Genomic DNA, 22,616 nt, shown 5'->3' on the forward strand with positions numbered 1-22,616 from the left:
TGATTGGCATGCGTGTGTGTTTTTGCATTTTTTTTCCTTCAGATAAATGCCTGCTTGTAAACTATTAAATTGTGTGCCTGTAAACTTGTCGCTTGGAATATAAATTCAAAATTCACATGCAGAATTCTCCAGTCCTCAGAATGTTGTTTGTGTGAACATGGTCAGTCTCTCCCTGTCTCACTCTGTGTCTTTGTTGTTGCCAAAAATGGTGTCGTCGCGGCATACCAAACATGTTTGTGTATGTATGTCGCCATCTCGCCTGTGTCTTACTGGATGCCTGTCGATGTGTATTTGTGTCACTTCCTGGACCCCTGGAAGATCAGAGATCATTGAATCCCTGGGGAAACTTCTAAAATGACTGTGCTGGTGCCTTTGGGAATACCTACCAAATAGTAGTCCATCCATCCCAAGACAAGTGCAATCATATTTCTTTGTGATTTTTTTTTTTTTTGTTTTGTTTTGTTTAACCCTTAATATTTCAAAGTAGTTTACAACTGCCAATGCCAAACACAAAGGAAATAGTACTTTCACACATGTCGTGAAGGTCAGTGGTCACTGCTAGTGTGGGTGTTGAGCTTAGTCATTCACAAAGGGAATGCTGTTTTAATTGCTTTATCCCTCTTTTAAGAAATCGGTTAAATTGGTTGCTTTTCGGGTGGGCGCTGTTTCCTCAGAAGTGGCTTTGGGGATTGGCTATCTTTGTGCATTGCTGAAGCGCTTCACTGCAGGCAAAGTTACTGGATCCCTTTCACTTTCTCCTTGTCCGTTGGACAGCATTATTGCCTTCTTGGAGGAGTGATTTCACTAGTGAGTAGTCACAACTACTCGTGTTCTCATGTTCATTGCTTGCCTAAAATGCAGTGTCTACTGTAATTCTGCTTTTTTTTTTTTAATCTACTGACGATTACAGTACATACTGGATGGACTATCTTAAGGGCTAAACCCATGCCTTTAGTGGGAGAGTTTAGTAACTTCTTAAAATTGCATTTTATTGCCTCTAAACAAGAAATTGTGTGATCACATTTTTGTGAGGATTTTCAGTGATTGGTAACCTGGACATTTGTAATGTGCATACAATAATGTTGAAATAACACTTTTATTAGTAAATTAATTTTAAACATCTTATGTTTGTGTACTTTTTTCAGTCTTCAGGCAACCCTGAAAATAAGGTTGTGTGTGTGTGAGAGAGAGAGAGAGAGAGAGAGATTATTGCTGTAGCGTAGAGCTTTGCTAATCAAATTCCTACAGATCAGTGTCCTAGGGGGATGTCTTAACATTGGCTCCGCATGTACCACGTGTAATGAGTGAGGACATTACATCCAATGGTTACTTTTCTAAGTGTCTGAAGATATAAAATAAACCCGTTGAAATTAAGAATGAATATCCTACAATAAACAAGCGAACGCCTTTAAAAAAAAGGTAACAAAACAAAGCGGCTATAATTGATATCTGGTCAACTTTTTCCTTCCCCTTCAAGTTGTGCTTCAAAATTAGATGAATGCAATGGTGTACCAGAGGGTGTGCACTGTTGCGATTATTGACACGACAGTAATGCACTTGGTACTGTATTGCATTAGGTACAAGGCGAAACCATGTCGCTCTACCGTTTAATTTGACGATGGGTGGTTTTCAGTAGCTTTGAATGGAGCTTTCGCTGACACGATCGCCCTGAATTGTAATCTAGCGACAGAGAGCACTGCATTTGTATGGTTGTGTGAACTATAAATGTCCCTGCACTTGTACGTAGGTGGAAGTCTTAATTTAACTGACGTTTGTTGAACAGAAATACTAACTTGCGCAGCTACATAGCAGCAGACCCAAACGAGTGACTTTTCCGGTTCTCTGGTTTGGAAAATGCAGAAATACAGGATCACTGTGCGCCATGACAATCCTCAGGCCACACGACGGGCCTTACCGCTCCGCGCTCCCCAGTAAAGCCAAAGCAAGCATAGTCATTATTTTGGCAACACGAAACCTCTAAAGTTTACTTCCAAGCGCTGATACTAAATTCAAAAATTTAGTTAGCAGTGGTCAGCGAACGAAAAGTGTATAGCTAGGTAGCTAGGGGCAACACGTGTTCAGGATTTAATGAATGCTGACTGTTGTAACCTCAATGAGATTTGAAGAACCGGTCTCTTTTCCAGGTGGTGCTAGCTACCTACACCAAACACCCTTAGACTGTAACTCAGTGAATGATAATGATAATAGCCTATATAAAAAGGCAATTTTCAATAACAATGCTTTTCTTTTCAGTAACTGTGACCCCGAATAACAGCACGACCCCCTGCTGACCAATCAGATTGGGCGGAACGATCCGTTTTTATAAATATACATGCAGCAGCTGATCAAAAATAAACACGTGCGCAATAAACAGGGAAATGACACTAACATTTGCTAGATCGCTAGCTATATGTTTACACAGTGCTACCGTCCATCCGTTCGCTCCCTCCCTTGCTTTGTCCGTGTTGCTGCCTTTTAAAACTTAAAATAGAGTAGCGCGCACAGACCCCCCTATCGCTCTCACACATGCCACCGAGGCGGAGGGGGCTCCGGTTACACTGAGCAGAGAGAGCTTAATATGTCATCGGAGGGTCCGAGCGCTCCACTCTTCTCCGCTGCATCAGCCCGGTGTCTGACCACCTCAGCCAGTCCTCAGGGAAAGCGATTGGGTCGGGAACCTGTTGTCATCATGCCTAAAGTTAAAATGCCAGGTGAGTGGCCGGCACCTGTCCACTGTTGCCTGTCATTTCGCCAGCCAAGGATCTTTCGCGATGGAAGGCCCCCGCCATAACACCACGAATGTTGTTTTTTTTTTTTCAATGATGAATACACAATGCAATTTATTTTCATACAATACTTACTGGTTATCACAAATGATATATTGTATCACAGTGAAATGATAATGTTTCTACAATGTCTGAACAGAATCATCTCATTGTTAGTTTTCGGGTTTCTTGACCGGTGGCCTTTGTGGTTTGTTAGAATTTAGTTATTAGACAGGCAGGTGGAATATAACACGTGTTTGCAGTGAGATTAGCAGTGTGTCTTTCATGCCATAACAATACACAAAAATCAAATATGGTGCTTTATCTAGTTTCAAATTAACATATAAAGTGATCCAAGGTGTTTTCATATCTATGTCAATTTTACACATTCTATATGAGTTGAAATCTTCCATCCTGCACTTAAATGAAGAAAGGGCTAGCTGTAATACATTTTTGTAAACGTATAGTGTTGGGAATTCAGTGGATTGATCTGGTTTACCAGCTGTTCCATCACAAACATGCTAATGGAATATACATAAAAATCAAGTATTCAAATGGTTCCTACTCTAAAGCAATAAATGTCATTATACTTATATTAGTAATCTGAAACTAATCAACAGCAGTACTTTCATTTTATCCAACCCGTGTATGAATCCAGAAACTGTATGCCTCATACATCCATGAATCCATGTTCAGGACACAACCCTTTAGTGTTGATTGAATTCCCTGCTAAAAGCGTCTCTTGTGCCATTATAAGTATTTTTATTGTGACAGTAGAAGAGGAATTGAATGAGCAGTTGGATGCAGAGAGAGAGAGGGAGGGAGAGAGAGAACATGATTTAAAGAGAATATGGAGTTGTCACTTGATGGGTAGCCAGTCAGCAGATTCCTTGGGATCAAGTGTTACTGGATGGTGTCATCCCCTGACTGTGTTGCTTAATTTTTCCGCCGCATAGCTAATAAACGTGTAAATGGATAATTATGATCAATGTATAAGGGGCAAAATCAACCAAGGACAAAAGCCATACATTTATATGGAGATAAAAATAGTTAAGCTTGTAGAATGGATGCGGTGTGTATACAGACTGTGTCCCTTTTCAAGCCTGTTGTGTGGCAGAAATGATCAAAGACACCGCTGAGACATGGTGCCACTTTTGTTTCTGGTCTTATTTTTTTTTTCCTCCGTTTTTATGATGTCCAGTAATCCGCTGCATGTGTCATTTGATATTCCGCAAATCCTAGAAGAGATGTCCTCTGTACTCACAGAATCTGAAATTTAGCTGCTGTCAGGTCACCGCTCAACGCGGTCTTCTGCACTGTTACTTGCAAGTTGATTCTCCCCGCTGCACCCCCCCCCACCCCCACCCCCACCCCGCCTTGCCTCATTTGTTGCCTCCACCCTTCTGCCTCATTTATTTCTCATTAAATATGATGTGAGTCACTATAGCTCACTGACCTGTTGGTGCGGGTTACTGTCTGCCTATATCAAGCTGATTTTTTTAAGGAGTGAAAAATAGCCACGCTATCTGTCATGGAGACAGCTGGACTGTCTGGGCACAGGAAAGATTTGGCCGAATGCCGGGATGGGACTGGGGGTGGGGGGTGGGGGGATTGCAAGAGTTGCGCTATGGTTCATTATCACAGTGAGAGTGTGCCTATTTAAAAAAGGTGTGACTAGATGCACATGCAAGTGTATGTGTGCCACTGAATGAAGTTAAAGAAGTTATTGCAGATGTGTTTAATGTAGGGTCATTTCTGACCATATAATGCAAACTTAAAAGGTGGACCAATGCACTGTTCTTTCCCCAAAAATTATTTTAAAAAATTCTGTCACATTAAGTCAGTACCATAGACCAATCTTGTAAGAGTCTGTTTCTTGGGGACAGGTGAAGGCTCTCTTTCACAGGCAGGTAATGCAGAATAATGATGGAGGGTGGGATGATCAAATCTCTGCAGACATTTCCCACAGATCACTTTCAAATCACCAAACTGTGAAACTGTGCACAGGTAACTTGTGTGGAGCAGGAAGAGCATTTGCTGGAAACCTGCCCTCCTCACCCCCCAAACCCTTCCTCTCTGGATTAACACTACTCTCTTTTTTCCCCTTCCACCCGGATTCTTCACCCCCCCCCCCCCTCTCTCTCTGTGGGGGGTGTTGTTCATCTAGATGAGGGAGAGAGTAAGTATGGAGAGAGGAGGAAGTAGCATTGCCGCGAGGGCATTCCAAATGCATGGGGAATGGTGGGATTTTGTTTGCGAGAAATATAGAATCCCCAACTCCGACTTCACCTCCGCCCTCACTCACCTGGGGTCGCCGCTCAGGTTAACTCTCACCGCACACAACGCCTGTCCCATTGGGAAACGTGGGCTGGAATGTCACAGAACACGCCACTGTAATATCAACTGTTCATTTATTCACTAACTGTTCACTACACGATGGGAAGCACCTCCTGTTATCAAACAAACCCTCAGAAAGGGGTCTACCTGTGGGGGTGAACAGATAAATGAATAAATGAATAAACGGTGGCTTCCCTCTTCTCTCACTTGGGAGTGCATGACAGTTCTGGACTGATCCCAGACCTGTGAAACTCCACAAACAAGGTGCACCGTGCAGCCTTCTGTCTTGTTTGCACTCTACAGTATAAGGGATTTATATTGTTGGTTTCTTGTTGTTGGTGGATCACAGTAAGCCATCTGGAGACCCAGGCGTGAAGCCTCTCCCAGCTGTGAATATGGCAGAAACAATCTGTTACTTTTTTGTCTGGCAAAGATTAACTTTTTATCTAATCATACGTAATCCTTCTTTCTGGGTTTTTAAAATACTTTCGTCTGACCAACAATGGAACTAACCACAGGCATGTTGGCTTTTCTTTCCGCACGCTATGTGAACACTCCTCTGATCGGTCCAGTTGTCCCATGGGACACGTGGGGACCAGTGACTGGCAAGTGCACATTGTGCGTAAACTAAAAAGCAACATGATCAGTCTGTCCATATATCCATCTCTCCATTTTCCATCACTGTCTCTCTCAATCTGTGAACATATCCATTAACCCAACTTCATGTAACCGTTTGACAATGGATAACCCTGTACTCTGTTCATTCCCTCATTTCTCAGCTCACCATCTTCCCACGGTGCTCTGTCTGTAATTATTTGTTTGTTCTCTGGAATGGAAATGTCTGAGAATGTGAAATCGTGGTAGAGCATATGTCTTGCGGTCCTGGGGGTACTTTTTTGAAGTAATTTGAGGAGTTAGGCTTCATAAACTGCTATATTGGTGGAGCTACCTTGTGCTGTCAATGACTCACTGATTTGGACCAATCAGAATCTTTCTCCATGGAGAGCAGCGTGTTCTGATTGGTTCCTACAGATAAGTGATTGACAGAATGTGGCAGCTCCACCCATTACTTGGTTCAGGAAGCCTCGCTGTAAGGGACTGGTAAAGGTGACAGGTGTGTGAGTGTGTAATGGCTTTTCCTCATCTCTCTAACTCATTCTGACCTGATGTGAAATTTGCCTCTCTTTTCCTCCTGGTTGTGGCCTCTTCCGCTCTTTCTCTGGGGAAAACATTGCCAACAGCTGGAAGTAAGTATGGGGCAGCGAAACTGCAGGGGGCCGAGGCCTGGTGGCTTGACATGTGATTTGTGCTGGAATGTGATCGAAATCAAAAGGAAACAAAAAAACGCTTGACCTCTTTATTCATTTATTTATTTGCACCTGTTCAGGTCTATATAACATAAACAACCTGTTGACAGTAAGCAAGTAAATCAATAAATGGATAAATAGTGGCCCCTCTCTGTGGATGTGGGATTTCTGAGCTGGAATGACCTGACTGACCTCAGATCTCCACAAACAAGACGTGCAGTGCTGCCCACTCCGTCTTGTTTGGTTCTGCTTTCTTAGGACGAATGTTACTGAGCTAGCGAACGTGCTTGCGACATTGCACTTCCTCTTGATGTTCGATGCCCCTGGATTACGGGGAGAGTCATGTGACCGTGTGCATGAAGCAGCCACGTTCACATTTCAGAGGAGCGGACAGTGCTTTGCTCGTGGGACTGCAGTTTAAGATCATATAGGGGAGGGTGTTGGGGTCATAGCTTTGCTATAGCCTTCTACACTAAGCATGAGCTTGACATGTTCAGATACTGCTGTATGGTTTTTTTTTTTTTCGGACCATCAACCGCATTTGACCTTTGACTGCGAGTGTTATGTCTTCCTCTCAGTGGAGTAAACATGTTCTGACAGATAAGACTCAGTATTGATGGAATGTCACTGCTTTCCGGGAAAGTGGTAGTTCACATGCTCGATGCCCCTTCCCTTTCTCGCTGCAGATGTGATGAACATCGTCTCCACGCCCTGTGTAGTGTAGCTTTGCTTCTTCTGCTTTGCCTCGCTGCTCCGCCAGGCCGTCGTTCTGTGCTGTTTTTGGCCTGGCCCTGTCATTACCGCACCATGGGTTTTCTCTTGCCTCTCTTTACGCTTTCCGAGAAGCGTGTTGCACCACACCTATTGCGTCAGGGGAGAAGATCTGTCAGCCCTTGAGTAGAAATTTAATATTTGCTTGTGAATTATGGGGCGGCAGTGTAGCATAGCGGTAAGGATCAGGGCCGGTAACCGAAGGGTTGCTGGTTCAATTCCCCGCTGGGGCACTGACGCTGTACCCTTGGGCAAGGTGCTTAACCCACAATTGCCTCAGTAAAAATCCAGCTGTATAATGGATACCGATGTAAAAACTGTAACCCGTGCAAGTCGCTCTGGGTAAAGAGCGTCTGCTAAATAACAGTAATGTAAATAATGTTACGTAATGCCTTAAACCCAGGTGCTTACGTATGTGTGTATGTGTGTGCGCCCATTCGTGTCAGAGACGGACGAACACATGCGCGCGTTCGCGGAAAAGGTGTTCGCGTCCGAGACGAAGGATGAGGACATCCGGGAGGAGGTCTCTCTGTTTGATGTGGCGGAGGACTGTCCCATCGTCCACCAGCAGATCACCCACCACCTGCATGAGGAGTCCGCAGAGAGTTCAGAGAAACGGTGAGACGATCCCTCTGTCACACAGTTCATGCACTCTGACATGCTAATTGGTGAAATCATATACCTATATTAAGTATAGGCTCACTCAACCAATCCACAGGTCTTTATCCTCCCAGTGGGCAAGAATTATATGCGCACATTTAGACACAAAAAACAAGGTACATAAAACAGGCATCACAAATGCATCAGAAATCACATCATAGCATAAATGTAAAAGGCTGCAGTGTGGCATAGTGGTAAGGAGCAGGGCTTGTAACCAAAAGGTTGCAGGTTTGATTCCCTAGCTTAGGCATTAGTGCTGTACCCTTGACCAAGAATTACCTTAAGTAAAGTAAATATCCAGCTGTATAACAGCGTCCGTACCGGCAAACCGGGTGAGTCACTGTTTTCGCGTTACTCCTTTTAAACTCGGGCAGCGGTTTGACCAATATCTTCCCCCTCATGCTGCAATGTTGATAGCTAGCTGGACTACGAATACCTACACAGAAACAATGACGAACGCACAACCCTTGCATAGACAGATACACAAAAGTTTTGAACTGCATACCGCCGATGGTAAACTTCTTTCCCTGGTGTTCTTAGTTACCTTCACGAACGAACTTGAAATGATTTGCTGGACATGTATGACTAATTATAATAATATAGCCTAATAGATATAATACAATTTCGCGCGTGGTAGAGGGGCCCATTCAACTTCATCACAATAGGCTAAATACTAAAATACAGAGGAAAATAATAAGTATAGATAACAAGTCATTTAAATTGGGTTGTCCTGCAAAATAACTTTTAAAGAGGTATATCAATAGATAAATATACAGGAAAAAAGACCTGAAATGTCAGACAGAGAAGAGTACTTGGAGCGTCTGATGTAAAGGATGTTCACTGCAACCTGCAACCTCAACTGTGTCTTTTATTTGCCCCCCCTTTTAATTTATCCTCCAATAATCCCTTCTGTCTTCTTTCCTTTGTTTTTCACCCATTAGTAAAAAGCGCATGCAACTCATGACGCCCGTGGTTGACGTGGATGCCCCCCTCTACCTGGAGGTTCCTCAGTTCCAGAGAGTGGCCATCATTGGAGACTACGCTTCTGGGGTATGTTTGCTTCTCCCGCCATCTCGTATTTCTTCCCTTTCTCCCTGTCCTTCACTTTCCCCACTTTCTTACTGCGTCTTGGTCTATTTCCCCACACTATCTCCTCTTTCTTTTTGCCTCCAGCCTTTTTTCAGCTCATCATGACCCCTGTCTTTACAGGCCCTGTTAGAGCCTTCCATGCCCCCTCTCCCTCCCCCACCCACAGTTTCTGTGACCGATGGCCTACCTTTGCCATCTGTGCCACGGCCGGTGTCTAGTGCCTCTCTGGGTCGTTGACCTCGTGTGACCGAGGCTCCTAAGTTGGAGCCTGGGTTTAGCTGGCCCCTAGCTTGGGTTTCAGGAATCAGTGCGTGACATTTATCTGGACGCGTCACGAAGACAGGAAAGGGAACTGGGTCACAGGGGACAGCTATCAGTCTCTCTGAGCAAGAACTTGCACAATACTTTTGACATTTTTGACCCCCAATTCATTCAACTCAACTCAGCTTTACTGGCATGTGAATGACAACTTTCACCAAAACATTGCTGTACTGTGTAACTAAACCCATACATAAGTTATAAAACATTACATTCATTTAGCAGACGCTCTTATCCAGAGCGACTTCCAGCAAAGTAGAACATAAGTGTATGCATTCAAGTTGAAGGTTCCTGAATTCCTTAATGTACAGCATAACCATTAACAATCAATAAAAGATCTATGAACTGACCACTTTTTCCCTCTCCTCTCTCCCCTCCCCCTTAACCCCACTCCTCCCACCTTTCTTGGCTCTGCACCTCTTTATACTTCACTCAGGTGACGATGGATGACTTTGAGCTGTCCTGCAAGGGCCTGTACCGTGCCTTGACCATCAGGGAGAAGTACATGAGACTGGCGTTCCAGCGTTTTCCTAGTGTCGTGTCCCAATACCTGCGCACCATCGAGGGGGAGGTGCATAAGAGTGAGGACCAGGTGCACCCCGGTGAGTAAGCTGGGGGAGGTGTGTGGTAGGGCAGGGCACACAGGTGCACCCAGGTGTACCCAGGTACACAGAGTAAAGATGGAGGGTGGGCGGGGCACGCAGTTGAAGTAAAGAGGGGAGAATTAGTGAGGGGGGTGTGCACCACACAGACTGCAATTTAGGTGTGATCCACCGCACAAATTTACTTTTAATAAATGTGGAAAATCCTGCAACATTGGAGCAGATATGTAATCCACAGTTCCGTACGCACAGTCTTGTGCACAACTTTAAACCAACGGGCTGCAATCAGTGTGCACGTTGTGTGTTATTTGTGAAGGCGCTCCTAACGGTAGTGTGTGTGTGTGTGTGTGTGTGTGTGTCAGTCTTCACGGCCCCAGCCAAGAAGGATGAGGACCCGTTCAACACCAAGGACCTGCCAGAGAACCTGGGCTATGTGGCCCGCATGCACGAGGGCATCATCTACGTTTACAGCAACGCGGAAGCCGCCGACAAGCACCAGCCGAAGGACCTTCCCGTCCCTGACTATGCCACTTTCATTGATGACATGAACTTCCTTATTGCCCTGATTGCGCAGGGCCCCACGTGAGTTGTTCTGCTCCCTTAGTGCCATTAGGTGATGTCATCACACTGCGTTAGATGGGCTCTCTTTTCACTTGCATTCCCCCCCCCTCTGACCACAAGATGGCAGTCTAGTCACCCAAACGAATTATAAAGTTTTCCCATATTTCTCACTTTTTATGAAATGACAATAAACTAATATATACGGTACACTAGTTGCCAGCTCAGCTACATGTGTGCCACATTTATTTTTAATTACTACTCATATTGGGGAATTCTAAGTATTTTTAACCTTGTATCCGTTTATGTCACAGAAGATACCTTTTATGAAATGTTAAATACGAATTGGAATTTCAATACTATCAGTGAAACAAATGTGACCAACATTGTGAAATGCACAAGGGATATCACAACAAATGGCAATAATCAGCAGAGTCTGACTGTTAGCTGCCTCCATGTCGTGGTAACTTGGGATAACAAGTTAAGTCTGCGCAGCACAAGGCTGCCCACGAGCCGCACAGTTCTCAGAAATTTATCAGTTGAAATTACATTATACCGTAATTTAATTTTCAGCTCATGTACAAGGGCAGCTGCAGACTTGCGCATTCACGTCTAATCACATAATAGTACTGGACAAATTTGATTTTAGTTGCACAGTATTTAAATGAAGAAACTGACGCCGTTCGTTTGTCTCGTCGCTGTTTTAATCTATGTAGACTATATGTTAACGTATTTGTTATATAACGTGGAATCTGTTAACGATGTTTGTCCTAACTGTACCTGCACCTCTTCTGTTCTTTGATGACGTTACAGTAATTTAATTGGTTAATTGGGCGGGAGCGTTCCACGGAGTGCTGCTGCTACAGCGTTGCTTATTAGAGTCACTGGCCCACAGCTGCAGGACCACTGTGTTATATTTGCATACTTATACTTACCATATTTCAGTATAAGTATAAATAAGTATCTTCCATCTTTCCCATTTTTATATTGATCGTCTTTCTCTCGTTACTCACCTCATCTTGCGCTGGCGGACCGCAGTAAGACGTACACCCACCGTCGTCTGAAGTTCCTCCTGTCCAAGTTCAACGTGCATGAGATGCTCAACGAGATGGAAGAGCTAAAGGAACTGAAGAACAACCCCCACAGGGACTTCTACAACTGCAGGAAGGTAGACTTGTCACAAACGAGTCTGGTCTGCAAGCTCTGGACAGCTTCTCTCAGAACTGCTAATGTCATTAATAAATGTATGGATGTATTAGACGACATCTATCAACAATGTCACATTTTTTATCCAAGAAAAGCTTCATTGGTTACATTAAAAGAAGATTCATTTCTACAGTAAACTGTCAAATCTAATTAACAGAACATAAATATTTTCTCCATATTTACATTTGTTTCTGTTGGCAGATCTGTAAATTTAGTTTTACTAGTAAATTGGGAGGGAATTGGTCATGCTCAACAATGACCACACTGGCCTGAGCAAATCGGCGTGTTTGCTGCCCCCTATCGTCCAGATATACTTATTTCATTACATTTTCTAGGTACTGCTTTTACCCGGAGTAACCTAAAAACACAATCATCCATTTATACAGCTGTATATTCATTTCCTAAAGGAAGGTTATGTGCCTTGCACCAAGGAACAACAGTAATACAATGGGAATTGACCCGGCAACCTTTGGTTAATGGTCCTGCTCCTTACCACTATGCCACACCACTGCACAGCATTGATTGTCCTTAAAAGAAAGAGTGCTCCACTAAAGATTTGTTTGATTAGTGAAAATATACAGCAAATTAATGAAAAATAAAAAGAAATAAAATGTTAACTGGATGAACATGTAAAGGTGGTGCAGATATCCATATGACCCCAAATGACCCATTGTCATGGCCACTGTTGCAGGTAGACACCCACATCCATGCCGCGGCCTGCATGAACCAGAAGCACCTGCTTCGCTTCATCAAGAGGTCCTACCGCGTGGACGCCGACCGTGTGGTGCAGAACATCAAGGGCAAAGATGTGACACTGAAGGAGCTCTTCGAGGGCCTCAAGCTGCACCCCTACGACCTCACCGTGGACTCGTTGGACGTGCATGCTGTGAGTGTCGTCCGGCCGGCCTCGCCAGGGTCAGCAAGGGTCAGCGTATCTCCAGGTGTTAGCTGCAGCTACAGATAGCAAGATCAGCAGGCTCAGAGGTCGCAGCATCCGTCATTGATTTTTTTTTCTTTTTACTTTTTTTTTTAATACTAGCAAAGCTCTCTCCATTACAAAGATCAATTCATTTAAGCTGTTTAATAAATTGAATATGTTAATGATAAAATATGTACCTGACAAATTTCTTTGAGGCTTCAATCCCCATGTTGTATAATTTTCACATGTCCCTTGACACAGCCTAAAAGACCAACCACCGTGTGCTTCAACAGCACTGTCATATGAGGCTGAAAGAAAACTGTTTATATTCTGCTTCCATGGCTTTATGCAGACCACGGCTGGATTAGTTGGCCCAGTTAAAGAAACATGAATATGTCAAACAAGACAAGGTGAAGCACATAAAAGGTTAGGTAGCAATGTGGAAAAAAATAATTTAGGTTTTCTTATCCCACCCCCTAAACACCTTTTTCTCTCCACTCATCAGGGCAGACAGACCTTCCAACGTTTTGACAAGTTCAACGCCAAGTACAACCCTGTAGGCGCCAGCGAGCTGCGCGATCTGTACCTGAAGACGGAAAACGGCATCAATGGGGAATACTTTGCTACTATCATTAAGGTAGCTGTCTGCCATACACTGTTCCTGTTTTCTCTCACTCTAATGGGGACATAGACAGCTCACGTGACCTTTGGCTTCCGCCCCAATCAGGAAGTGGCTAGTGACCTTGAGGATGCCAAGTACCAGTACGCAGAACCTCGCTTGTCCATCTATGGTTGCAATCCTGCAGAGTGGACCAAGCTGGCCAGCTGGTTCAACAAGCACCGTGTTTACTCCCCCAACCTGAAGTGGATGATCCAAGTGCCCAGGATCTAGTACGTCCCTGTGTGTCTGAGTCTAAACATGAATACAAGAGTGTCTAAGATTTGCATGCTTCTCTTGCTCTTTTGCGGGCCAATATTGGCACATCTGTGACAGGGTCCCTCCCGCGACAGACTGCCTAGCTCGTCTTGTTTTCTCCACAGTGATGTCTTCAGAGGCAGGAACTTTGTGCCACACTTTGGCAAAATGCTGGAGAACATCTTCCTCCCGGTCTTCCAGGCCACCATCGACCCCCAGAGCAACCCAGAGCTCAGCATCTTCCTCAGACATGTGAGTGATGGGGAGGGCGGAGGCCAGACAACGCACCTCAGAATAAAACCATGGGAAATATCATGAGATGAAGGTAAAGATGGGGCCCTATCATAATAAACTGCACATAAATCCATAATCCCTTATCTCCCTCTGTCTCTAGGTGACCGGGTTTGACAGCGTGGACGACGAGTCCAAGCACAGCGGTCACATGTTCTGCACCAAGAGCCCCAAGCCAGAGGAGTGGGACATTGTGAAGAACCCGTCCTACACCTACTACATCTACTACATGTATGCCAACATCATGATGCTGAACCAGCTGCGCAAGTGAGTATATCTTCACACAGTGTTGTTGGGTTAGGATGAGGACTTACCACACTGACGAGGACAGTATGAAACCCTAACACATCACGGTCCTGAGGGTGCGATGTCCGTGGTTTGTGCTTCTGTGTGCTCATGGCTGGATGTATGTGTGTGTGGCTTACAGGCAGAGGGGAATGAACACCTTCCAGTTCAGGCCTCACTGCGGAGAGGCTGGCGCCGTCACTCACTTGCTGGCCTGCTTCATGACGGCCGACAACATCTCTCACGGACTCAACCTCAAGAAGGTCAGCTCGCCTCAGTGCACGTAACACACTCTCCAAAAGCCTCTGAGAATACCTACATAGGCCTGACACATACTTTACTATGATCTAGCTTTTAGAAAATACCTCATTTTTTCAGACACGCATGTCAGCGTACACCTCAGCACATGTTAAACACACCTCAGCATGTCTAACCCACACCCTTCTTGGTGTTTCATATGTACCTCTCTGGCGCTGTATTGTTCCTGCTTCTCTGACATAAATCTGCGCCTGACCCCCATCGTGCAGAGCCCCGTCCTGCAGTACCTGTACTTCCTGGCCCAGATTCCCATTGCCATGTCACCACTGAGCAACAACAGCCTGTTCCTGGAGTACGCCAAGAACCCCCTGCTGGAGTTCCACAAGAAGGGCCTCGTGGTGTCTCTGTCCACAGACGACCCCATGCAGTTCCACTACACCAAGGTGAGGCCAGACAACCTGTCCTTGTTTGTGTGTGTGTGTGTGTGTATATATGCGTGTATGCACACACATCAGAATCAGAATCAGATTTTGTTGGCCAATTACGCTTTTACACACACAAGGAATTTGACTCCAGGTCCAGTGTCTCTCATAGTGCGTTCATACAATGATTTTCAAGGTGACAGCAACAAATACCACCCAATAATAACGGTACAACAAACAACAAGAGTAGTGCAGGACCCATACATGGAATGGCATGAAGATGGAATGAATGAGGTGTATAAAGAATAAATATGAACAGATGCCATACGATAAGTTAACAACTACTGCACAATACTCCCTGCTGTTCAACTTGGCGTGCATTCGTATCTGTTCTCAGGAGCCTCTGATGGAGGAGTACGCCATTGCGGCCCAGGTGTTTAAGCTGAGCACCTGTGACATGTGCGAGATCTCCAGGAACAGCGTGCTGCAGAGCAGTCTGTCTCACGAGGTACGGATCCTGCCTGTGGAACTCTGGGTAGCGCTACGTTGGACTGGGTTATACCTGGCTGCAGCTCGGCTGGGCTAGAGTGGAACAAATTGGTTGGACGTGGATGTAATCAACTGCTGTGATTTAAGACTTATGAGGTTTTTTTTTTGGGTTTCATCAGGTTGAAGTTACGAGAAAGTGTGATTTATGGTAGTCTGTGTGTTTGGCTTCCCTTAGTTTCTAGGCAGTCTAGTCACCTTGCACCAGTTAACATGAGGTAGGGCTTGAATGGTGTTATGCTCACACTCACTGGTCTGGGAGTGTTGTTAGCCTGGTCTGACACTGTTTCTCATTCAACTTGAATGGATACACTTCTGTTCTTTTGCACTGGATGTCACTTGGGATAAGAGCATCTGCTAAATGAATGTAAAGTGTGGCTGTACTGATTTCCTCTATATTGTAGTGTTCTGTGTAAAATAGCCTCATCTGCTGTCTGGTCTGACACATTTGTTGATTTTTGGTCACCAGGAGAAGGTTCACTTCTTGGGCAGCAACTACCTGAAGGAGGGCCCCGAGGGCAATGACATCCGCAAGACCAACGTGGCTCAGATCCGCATGGCCTACCGCTACGAGACGCTGTGCTACGAGCTCAACCTCATCCAGGAGGGTCTCAAGGTCGAGTGAGCACCTACACAGTGCGCTCCTCTCAGGGGGCCAAGGGCAACGACACACCTGAGGGCAGGTTCACGTCTCAAGGTCTGCTGGGATATTAACTGTTTACATTGGCAACTGATCCAGGCTTTGGGAAAAATTCAACACATAATTTGCACTCAACACACTAAAATGATACAATACATATACAAGCATCTCTACAAACTGAATCTACAATGGTGTATTTAGAATGCCAAGTGATGGAGTTTTCCAGGTGTTATGCCACCAGCCCCTGCACAATGTACCAACGTTTTTTGTCCGACCCAGGACTACTTATGTGACCTCGATGTTGCAGTTCCTTCCATCAAGTAAACATAATGATCAATAACTTATCAATGGCTAACTGCTCAGTCTTTTTACAGAGCAGCCAATAGCAGTTACCTAATAATTCATCCATTTTGCTGTCCTTAAACTCATTGTACGCTATCCTTTGAAGCTGTCGGATCAGTTTACTTTTCATGTGCGTTTGTGTTTCTCTGTGTTTCTTCAATAAATTGATTTAACAAGATGACACTAAAACTGTTTACATCACCACAGTCTTGTCACAATCTTGAGGATTTTTACCTTGAGAATATGAGCTGTAAAACCCTCCTATTGTTAATCATTGATAACCCCTTGAATAAACTTGCTATTAATAAAAGGCTTATTTTGTCCATTCATTAAAAAAGGATAAAAAATATATATCAAGGAATGCAGTTTGGCATAAAGATATATGTATTTCATTAATACTAAGTAAGACTCTATCTGAACACATAATTTTTGAAATAAGACTATTCTTTAACTTATCTTGATTTGTTGTCTTAATATTTTACGCACTGTAGTGTTTCAGAAAAAGAATATTACTCAGTTTTTATTGAAGGCAGAAAAGATGTTGCTGAAGTGAAAACAGGCTGGCCCTGAAGAGACTCTGGCCCATACCCATTTGCTGAAGAGCTGCTTGGCTGTCTGTATGTCTGCTTGACTCAGACGTGCAAGCAGCAGCCCAACCCGTTGGAGGGGTCTGGATCCAACCAGACTCCAAATCAGCAGATGTGCTCATAATTTTGGACAGGGTTCATCTCAGGGAAGATGGGAGAGGAGAATGAACTATTAGTAATCCATGCTCTTGTGTGATTAAATTAAGGGCAAATAAATATTCCCCACACCCACATGAGTCTCGCCAATACTTGCACCATCTTACACGCGCAACCAGAAATACCACTAACAGTAAGAAAGAAAAAAAAAAAAAAGCATGACTTTCCCTTGCAACAAATCCCGTTGTGTTTGTGCTAACAACACTTTAGTATAACACAAAATACAGAACTTTGCCTTTAGAAAAAAATCTTGGGGCAGGTCCCTGTCAATCTAATTTCAGTTTTGTCCGTTTCATGACAGTTCATTACTAGTTTCTAATAATGAAGCTGAACCATGCGCTAGTGCATCAGTTGTACAGCACTAGATACCGTATTCAGACATATAGTTTATTGTATGTTAATGCTCATTGACCAAAAAAGCGACATTTGTTTTTCGAGGAAATGCAACGATGAGACACATTATACTAGCTGGTGGCACTGTCCGAGAGTAACCATACTCGATTGGTTTAACAGTGGTACAGTGGCTCACAATATTGGGAAGAAATCACTTTCAAACACATAATCACAAATCTCACATAATGTCACCATCTAGTTTCTCCCAGATAGGTGAGCTGCATACGTGTCTATTTCCAGTGCAAAGCTTGCAAAACCGATTTTATTGCTGGGTTTTGCCGTTTGCAAGCTCGTATCCAGAGGGTTTTTAGAAAGAGATATGGTCATTGAGTGAGTGACGTCTTCGCTTCCCAGCAGATTAGAAACTTCCTTCAACTTTGCGAGAACCATTATTCCCGACTCAGACGGGTCCCCTGAAATGAATTGGACAGATTTCTCACCTCCTTGGGATGTCTTCAGGATTTCAAATCCGGGACTGAATAACGATTTGATCGCGCTAGAATAAGCGTAATTCATCGCTAAATGAAAGACAACTAGGAAGGTACCGATCTGGCTAGCTGGCTAGCCACACATTTCCCTAACTGCATAAAGACCAACGCCAGACTGGAGAGGGTAGCGGTGCAATTACTTGAAGGTTAGCTGGTTAGCACTTAGCTACTTTATCGCGCTGGACCAATTCGTTAGTTAGCATATAGAAGGCTAACTAACAAGGGGAAAAAAACAATTTTTGGATTTGCTCCCAACTCGTTCCCTCGGTAGTGTAGCTAACCAGCTACGGACCTAGACGACTTCGAAAAAAACGAGGTGAGTACGTAAGTTGAGCTAACCTAGCTAGGTTAACAAAGTTTAACAGTTAGCTGTCCAGCTGCATACGTAGACTATATATATATATAAATAAATTAAAACACACAGCTAGCTAGCTAATTCCTCCGCTTATTATACGTTTAGCTAGGTGTCTTCGACTGTTACCAGCTGTCGCTACCCTGATAGATAACATAGCTAATTTAATTTGATTACATAGAGAAGTAACTGCTATATTGTTAATCTAGATACTATAGCTATCTAGGTAATTTTGTCAAGCACATTTGTCAGTTACCTATCTGTGACCATGTCTTTTTTCACCTCAAATTATGTTCACAGGTTAGCTATTTAGTTTACCGAAATGTGGAATGGCAGTCGTATGGTTTCTCAGACTTTCACTTGCTAACTTCATAGCCCTCTCCTTACTGTGGCAAGATAGTTGACATATTCAAACAGTTTGTAATTTCCTAGGTAACGTTTATTAGTAAAAAAATAAATAAATAAATAAAACAAAAACAAAACGTGTGCTAGTACGTGTTTCGTTGCCGAGACTTGCTAACTAACTCTCCGAACAAGTGTCACTTTTCTCTCTTGTATCACGTGTTTTTTATAACGCTGTTTTTCTCTTTACAGATTTCTTATTGTTGCACTTAAGTTGGCTATAACTAAAGTGCAACAATAGAAAGGCTTGCCTAGACAACAACACACCAGTTTTAAGCAGAATCTCATTGATTAATTGATAAGTTAATGTTAGCTAGTCTAGCGACTGACTGCTTTTGAGGATGAATAGATGCAAATTAATGTATCAGACTTCTCATAGCGATCTGTAATTAGTAGAATGCGCAGGGTCGTAAGATTATAGATGTATAGGTGGCTATAAGAAGATGTTATAGGATATGACAAACGAAAAAAACCCCCAAATATGTCATGTCCTGTTGCAGAGTTGGAACAGTTGCATCCTTTGTTTGATTTGTCAACGTTGTGATACTTGGAGTTACTTGTGTGCAACATATAATCCAAACGTCAACGTGGTTGTCTTTACTGAGCAGTGATCTGTAGCGGCCCTTCCCAGATCATTACTCGATCCTGGCTGATTATTGGACATGCTTTTTCGTCTAATCGGTCACATTCTTGTTTAGCTATAGTACATGACAAGAATAAACTGGCATGTTGACTTATTTATTAAGGTTAGAAGCCATAATTGTTTCATTATGTCATATTCACCTATCTGTACATCATTTGTCACATTCATTTCATTTTCAATATTTTTGTATACGTTAGATTTCCCTGCCGATGTTTTATTCAGACGAATCATCAATTTATGTATATTTCATTGAGACAGCTATTGTTTTAACTCAGGTGGGCTTCAGTGTTTGCGTTTTTAAAGAAAACGTTTTCATTGTGTGCACTGGTGCTCATCACCTCCTTGAAGACTTCGGCATATGGCCAGGCCAGTGACAGCGAAGCTCATGTCAGCATGTCTTTTGCTTAGGGGGATTGTCAGCCCTGTTGTTCTGTGTGGGGGAAAAAAAAAACTTAGATCAATCAATTGATCCACTTACTGAGATTAAGTCTTCCCAATGACCCGTGTTCATCGCAAGAGCAGATTTATGGAGAGACCCTCAGCCTGCTACATCTGGGACAGGGATGAGCCTCGCCCCCAACCCCCCCACGCGCCCAATGGTAAAGAATGAGCTGTGTCTCTAACAGGGCCAGGTCTGGACAGCTCCACGCCCCAGGGCTGCTGGGGGGCCTGCTGATTTTATGGGGGCCTTTCAACTAGGAGCTGATTTAGAACCTGGGAAAAAAACAGACCGCTAGAGTCTCTGTCCGTACTGGCCCCAACCAGGTCATTAGAAGCCTGGAAGCGGGGCAAGCCCTGCAGGCCTCCAGTGAGTGGAACAGTATGCGGTCGGCTGGATATCCTGTGTTAGCATTGCTGGTGATGGAGGGGTGGAGGTGGCCCTGGGCCGTTGTCCTCACAGAGTCCAGAGATCGCTGCTTTTCGTGACGAGTTGGTCGCACTTACGGCTTTATTAATGCGTGCCTGTGCGCTAGAGACGGGGAGAGAGATTTTTTTACGAGGCTGAGCGTTTGTCTCTCTTGTGTTTTTTTTTGCGAGCGGCTGTCAATGTCAAAACAGCCCGCGGCTTATACCCACAGAATTCAACTCAGTTCAATTTAACCAGCACGAAGGCAATAGAGGAAACCGTTTTATCGAAACTCTTTTCGAGGGGCCCTTAGGCTGGTTCACCAGAGGCCTGCAGATTTAACCAACTCCACCAATCGGAGAATTTCTGCCGTTTCCCTCGGGGGGCTTCGTTGGAGAGCACACGTGGTAGTGACGGGGCTCGGTGTGTGCAGACTGCACAGGGATCGTGCGGAAGAAACGCCACGGTAACGCTCCCGTCCCCACCCTCCTCACCCCACCCCAGAGCGAGTTGCGACATGCGACAATACCTGCGGAGGGCGGGGAACGTGGCGCGCTCTGAAGGTGCAATTAGCTTTAATTGAAGTTATGATAGGGTGTGATTTTGGGGGAGCTGCTGTAATCCCCGGTGTCTGGGTTCTGCGGGCGGAGTGGTGGCGGTGTGTGTGGTTTCGCGCAGCGCAGAGACGGAGAGATTATGATTACAGCCCGCAGGCTAACGGCGCTGGGAGGGGAGCGCCCGTTCTGGTTCCTCCTTTGATTGCAGCCGACTCGCCGTTCCCCTCCGTCGCAGTAATCGCTCTTTATATGCAAAGGCATAGGCGGAGACGCAGACAATAAAACTGCTTTCTTTACGTGGGCCAGATACAGGTTTGAAGCTGATCCAGCTATGACTAAAATATCTCCGTGTGGTTTGTATTGCTTTGGCACCGGTCTGATATAACTAATGGGGCAGGGAACTGGCTGACATAGCTAATGTTCGCTAGCTAGCCAGCTGGGTCATTCAAGTTTTTTTTTCTTCCTCCTCCAACTCAGCCTTGTTTTTCATTCGGCCCTATAATCATTGCCACATGAATACCAGATGACAATCTTGCCTATCTCATTAATGGCTGGATCACCAGCTAGCCTGCGTTAACTAGCGGTAAACTGCAACTTTACTTGCAACGTCCACAGGGTATGTTAGCAAGCGTGTGGGTAAATGAACTCGGATCCGTGTTCGCTGAGGTAGTCCGACTTGGTGGCAGGTCGGGCCAGTTTAAAAGCTGGGTCGGGTTTATGCTTGTTGTGTCAGAATGGGACGGTTAAGCGGAACACAGGCCGTCAAACGGGTTTTCTTTTGCCGTTGCGAAAGGTTGTATGGCAAGAGACCAAGCATGACTGTGACTTAGTAACTGTATGAGTGAGTGAGAGAGAGAGTATGGCTAACGGATTTTGCACTGGTGATTTCATTCTCCCACTGACTGGAACTGATTGGTGTGTACACGTTAGGGTGTGAGGCCTACCATCAGCTATAGCTACGGTCCAGTTCTGGCTCAAGCAACGCTCAGAAGAGCCTGGAAATATATCATCTCTGTGTCAACAGAGTTTAACGGACAATATTTATCCAGCTAAATGAATTTCAAAATAACATTGTGAGGAATAAAAGCTTGGAATGGTCTCTGCTCGGACTGTATTGAATTTCCCCTTGCCCTGGATGTGGACAGTCTGCTGATCCACTCTTCCTGAGACTCAGGAAACACAGACAGGAGTTTCCTTCAAAACAGTGGCACACACACACACGGAAACGCACACACACACACAGACCAAAAAAAAAAACTTCCCTGCCTCACTCCTACCCATGTTCACTCTCACTCACACAGACCGAAACTCATACTCTCGCTCGGCTGGGTTTCTTTCTTGTGATGTCACAGGCGTGTGTGCATCTGTGAGGTGTGGTCAAAAAGCAGTTCAGCTGCCATATTATTTTCCTGTCATTGTCTTAAGGCGTGGAGACAATTACTGTTATTAAAAGTAACTGCTATACATAGGGTAGAAGACTGCTGCGTTTGCGGGGTGGTCTTATTTTACAACTGGATCTCAGATTTGACTACAAAACCCTGAAAAATAACGAATCAAGGTGCAAAGCTGTTGTCCGCTGATGTTAGCCTTGGTATGATTTAGCTAGTTGTAACTGGTGATACGCTGTGGGCACCATTCATACTCAAACACAATAACTCCCACTTGGATAAACAGACAGACACATCGGCACAGACACATATACCCAACTTCATACGCCGTAACTCACACACAGCTACAGTGCTCCCCCCATAGTCACACACATGCGAAGGCCGAGGAGGTCCGTTATTATCTTGTGACAGTGCAGTATGGGGATGGGTCCTGGCACTGCCTCAGTGGGATTCTAGCACACGCATTAAATTTAGGTCAGACAGAACAAAGGCGTCTTTGGCGGGCCCTGACTGACTGACTGTTTCTGGTCAGATCCATTCCCCGCTCCGCCCCCCCCTCTCGCTGGCCCTC

General features: G+C 44.5%; 1 protein-coding gene across 1 annotated transcript; it reads left to right on the forward strand.

Annotated features, from left to right (window-relative positions):
• Positions 1-2,586: 2,586 nt before the first annotated feature.
• Positions 2,587-16,545, forward strand: ampd1. The gene is made up of 16 exons (XM_036533803.1): positions 2,587-2,711; positions 6,344-6,349; positions 7,627-7,798; positions 8,782-8,890; positions 9,684-9,849; positions 10,212-10,431; positions 11,446-11,575; positions 12,305-12,499; positions 13,038-13,169; positions 13,260-13,423; positions 13,574-13,700; positions 13,843-14,006; positions 14,167-14,287; positions 14,552-14,725; positions 15,102-15,212; positions 15,720-16,545. Exons 1-16 carry the CDS (start codon positions 2,690-2,692, stop codon positions 15,873-15,875), a joined length of 2,169 nt encoding a protein of 722 aa, XP_036389696.1. The 5' UTR covers positions 2,587-2,689; the 3' UTR covers positions 15,876-16,545.
• The last annotated feature ends 6,071 nt before the right edge of the window (positions 16,546-22,616 follow it).

Source organism: Megalops cyprinoides, chromosome 7 (genome assembly GCF_013368585.1).
Source record: "Megalops cyprinoides isolate fMegCyp1 chromosome 7, fMegCyp1.pri, whole genome shotgun sequence".
NCBI lineage: Eukaryota > Metazoa > Chordata > Actinopteri > Elopiformes > Megalopidae > Megalops > Megalops cyprinoides.

What these genes read in the sequence shown, in the direction of transcription:
- ampd1 (XM_036533803.1), top strand. Translation starts at nt 2,690, where the DNA reads ATGCCTAAAGTTAAAATGCCAG. An exon ending in TGAGGACCAGGTGCACCCCG is followed by an intron (nt 9,850 to 10,211) that starts GTGAGTAAGCTG and finishes TGTGTGTGTCAG; the next exon opens with TCTTCACGGCCCCAGCCAAG. An exon ending in CTGATTGCGCAGGGCCCCAC is followed by an intron (nt 10,432 to 11,445) that starts GTGAGTTGTTCT and finishes GGCGGACCGCAG; the next exon opens with TAAGACGTACACCCACCGTC.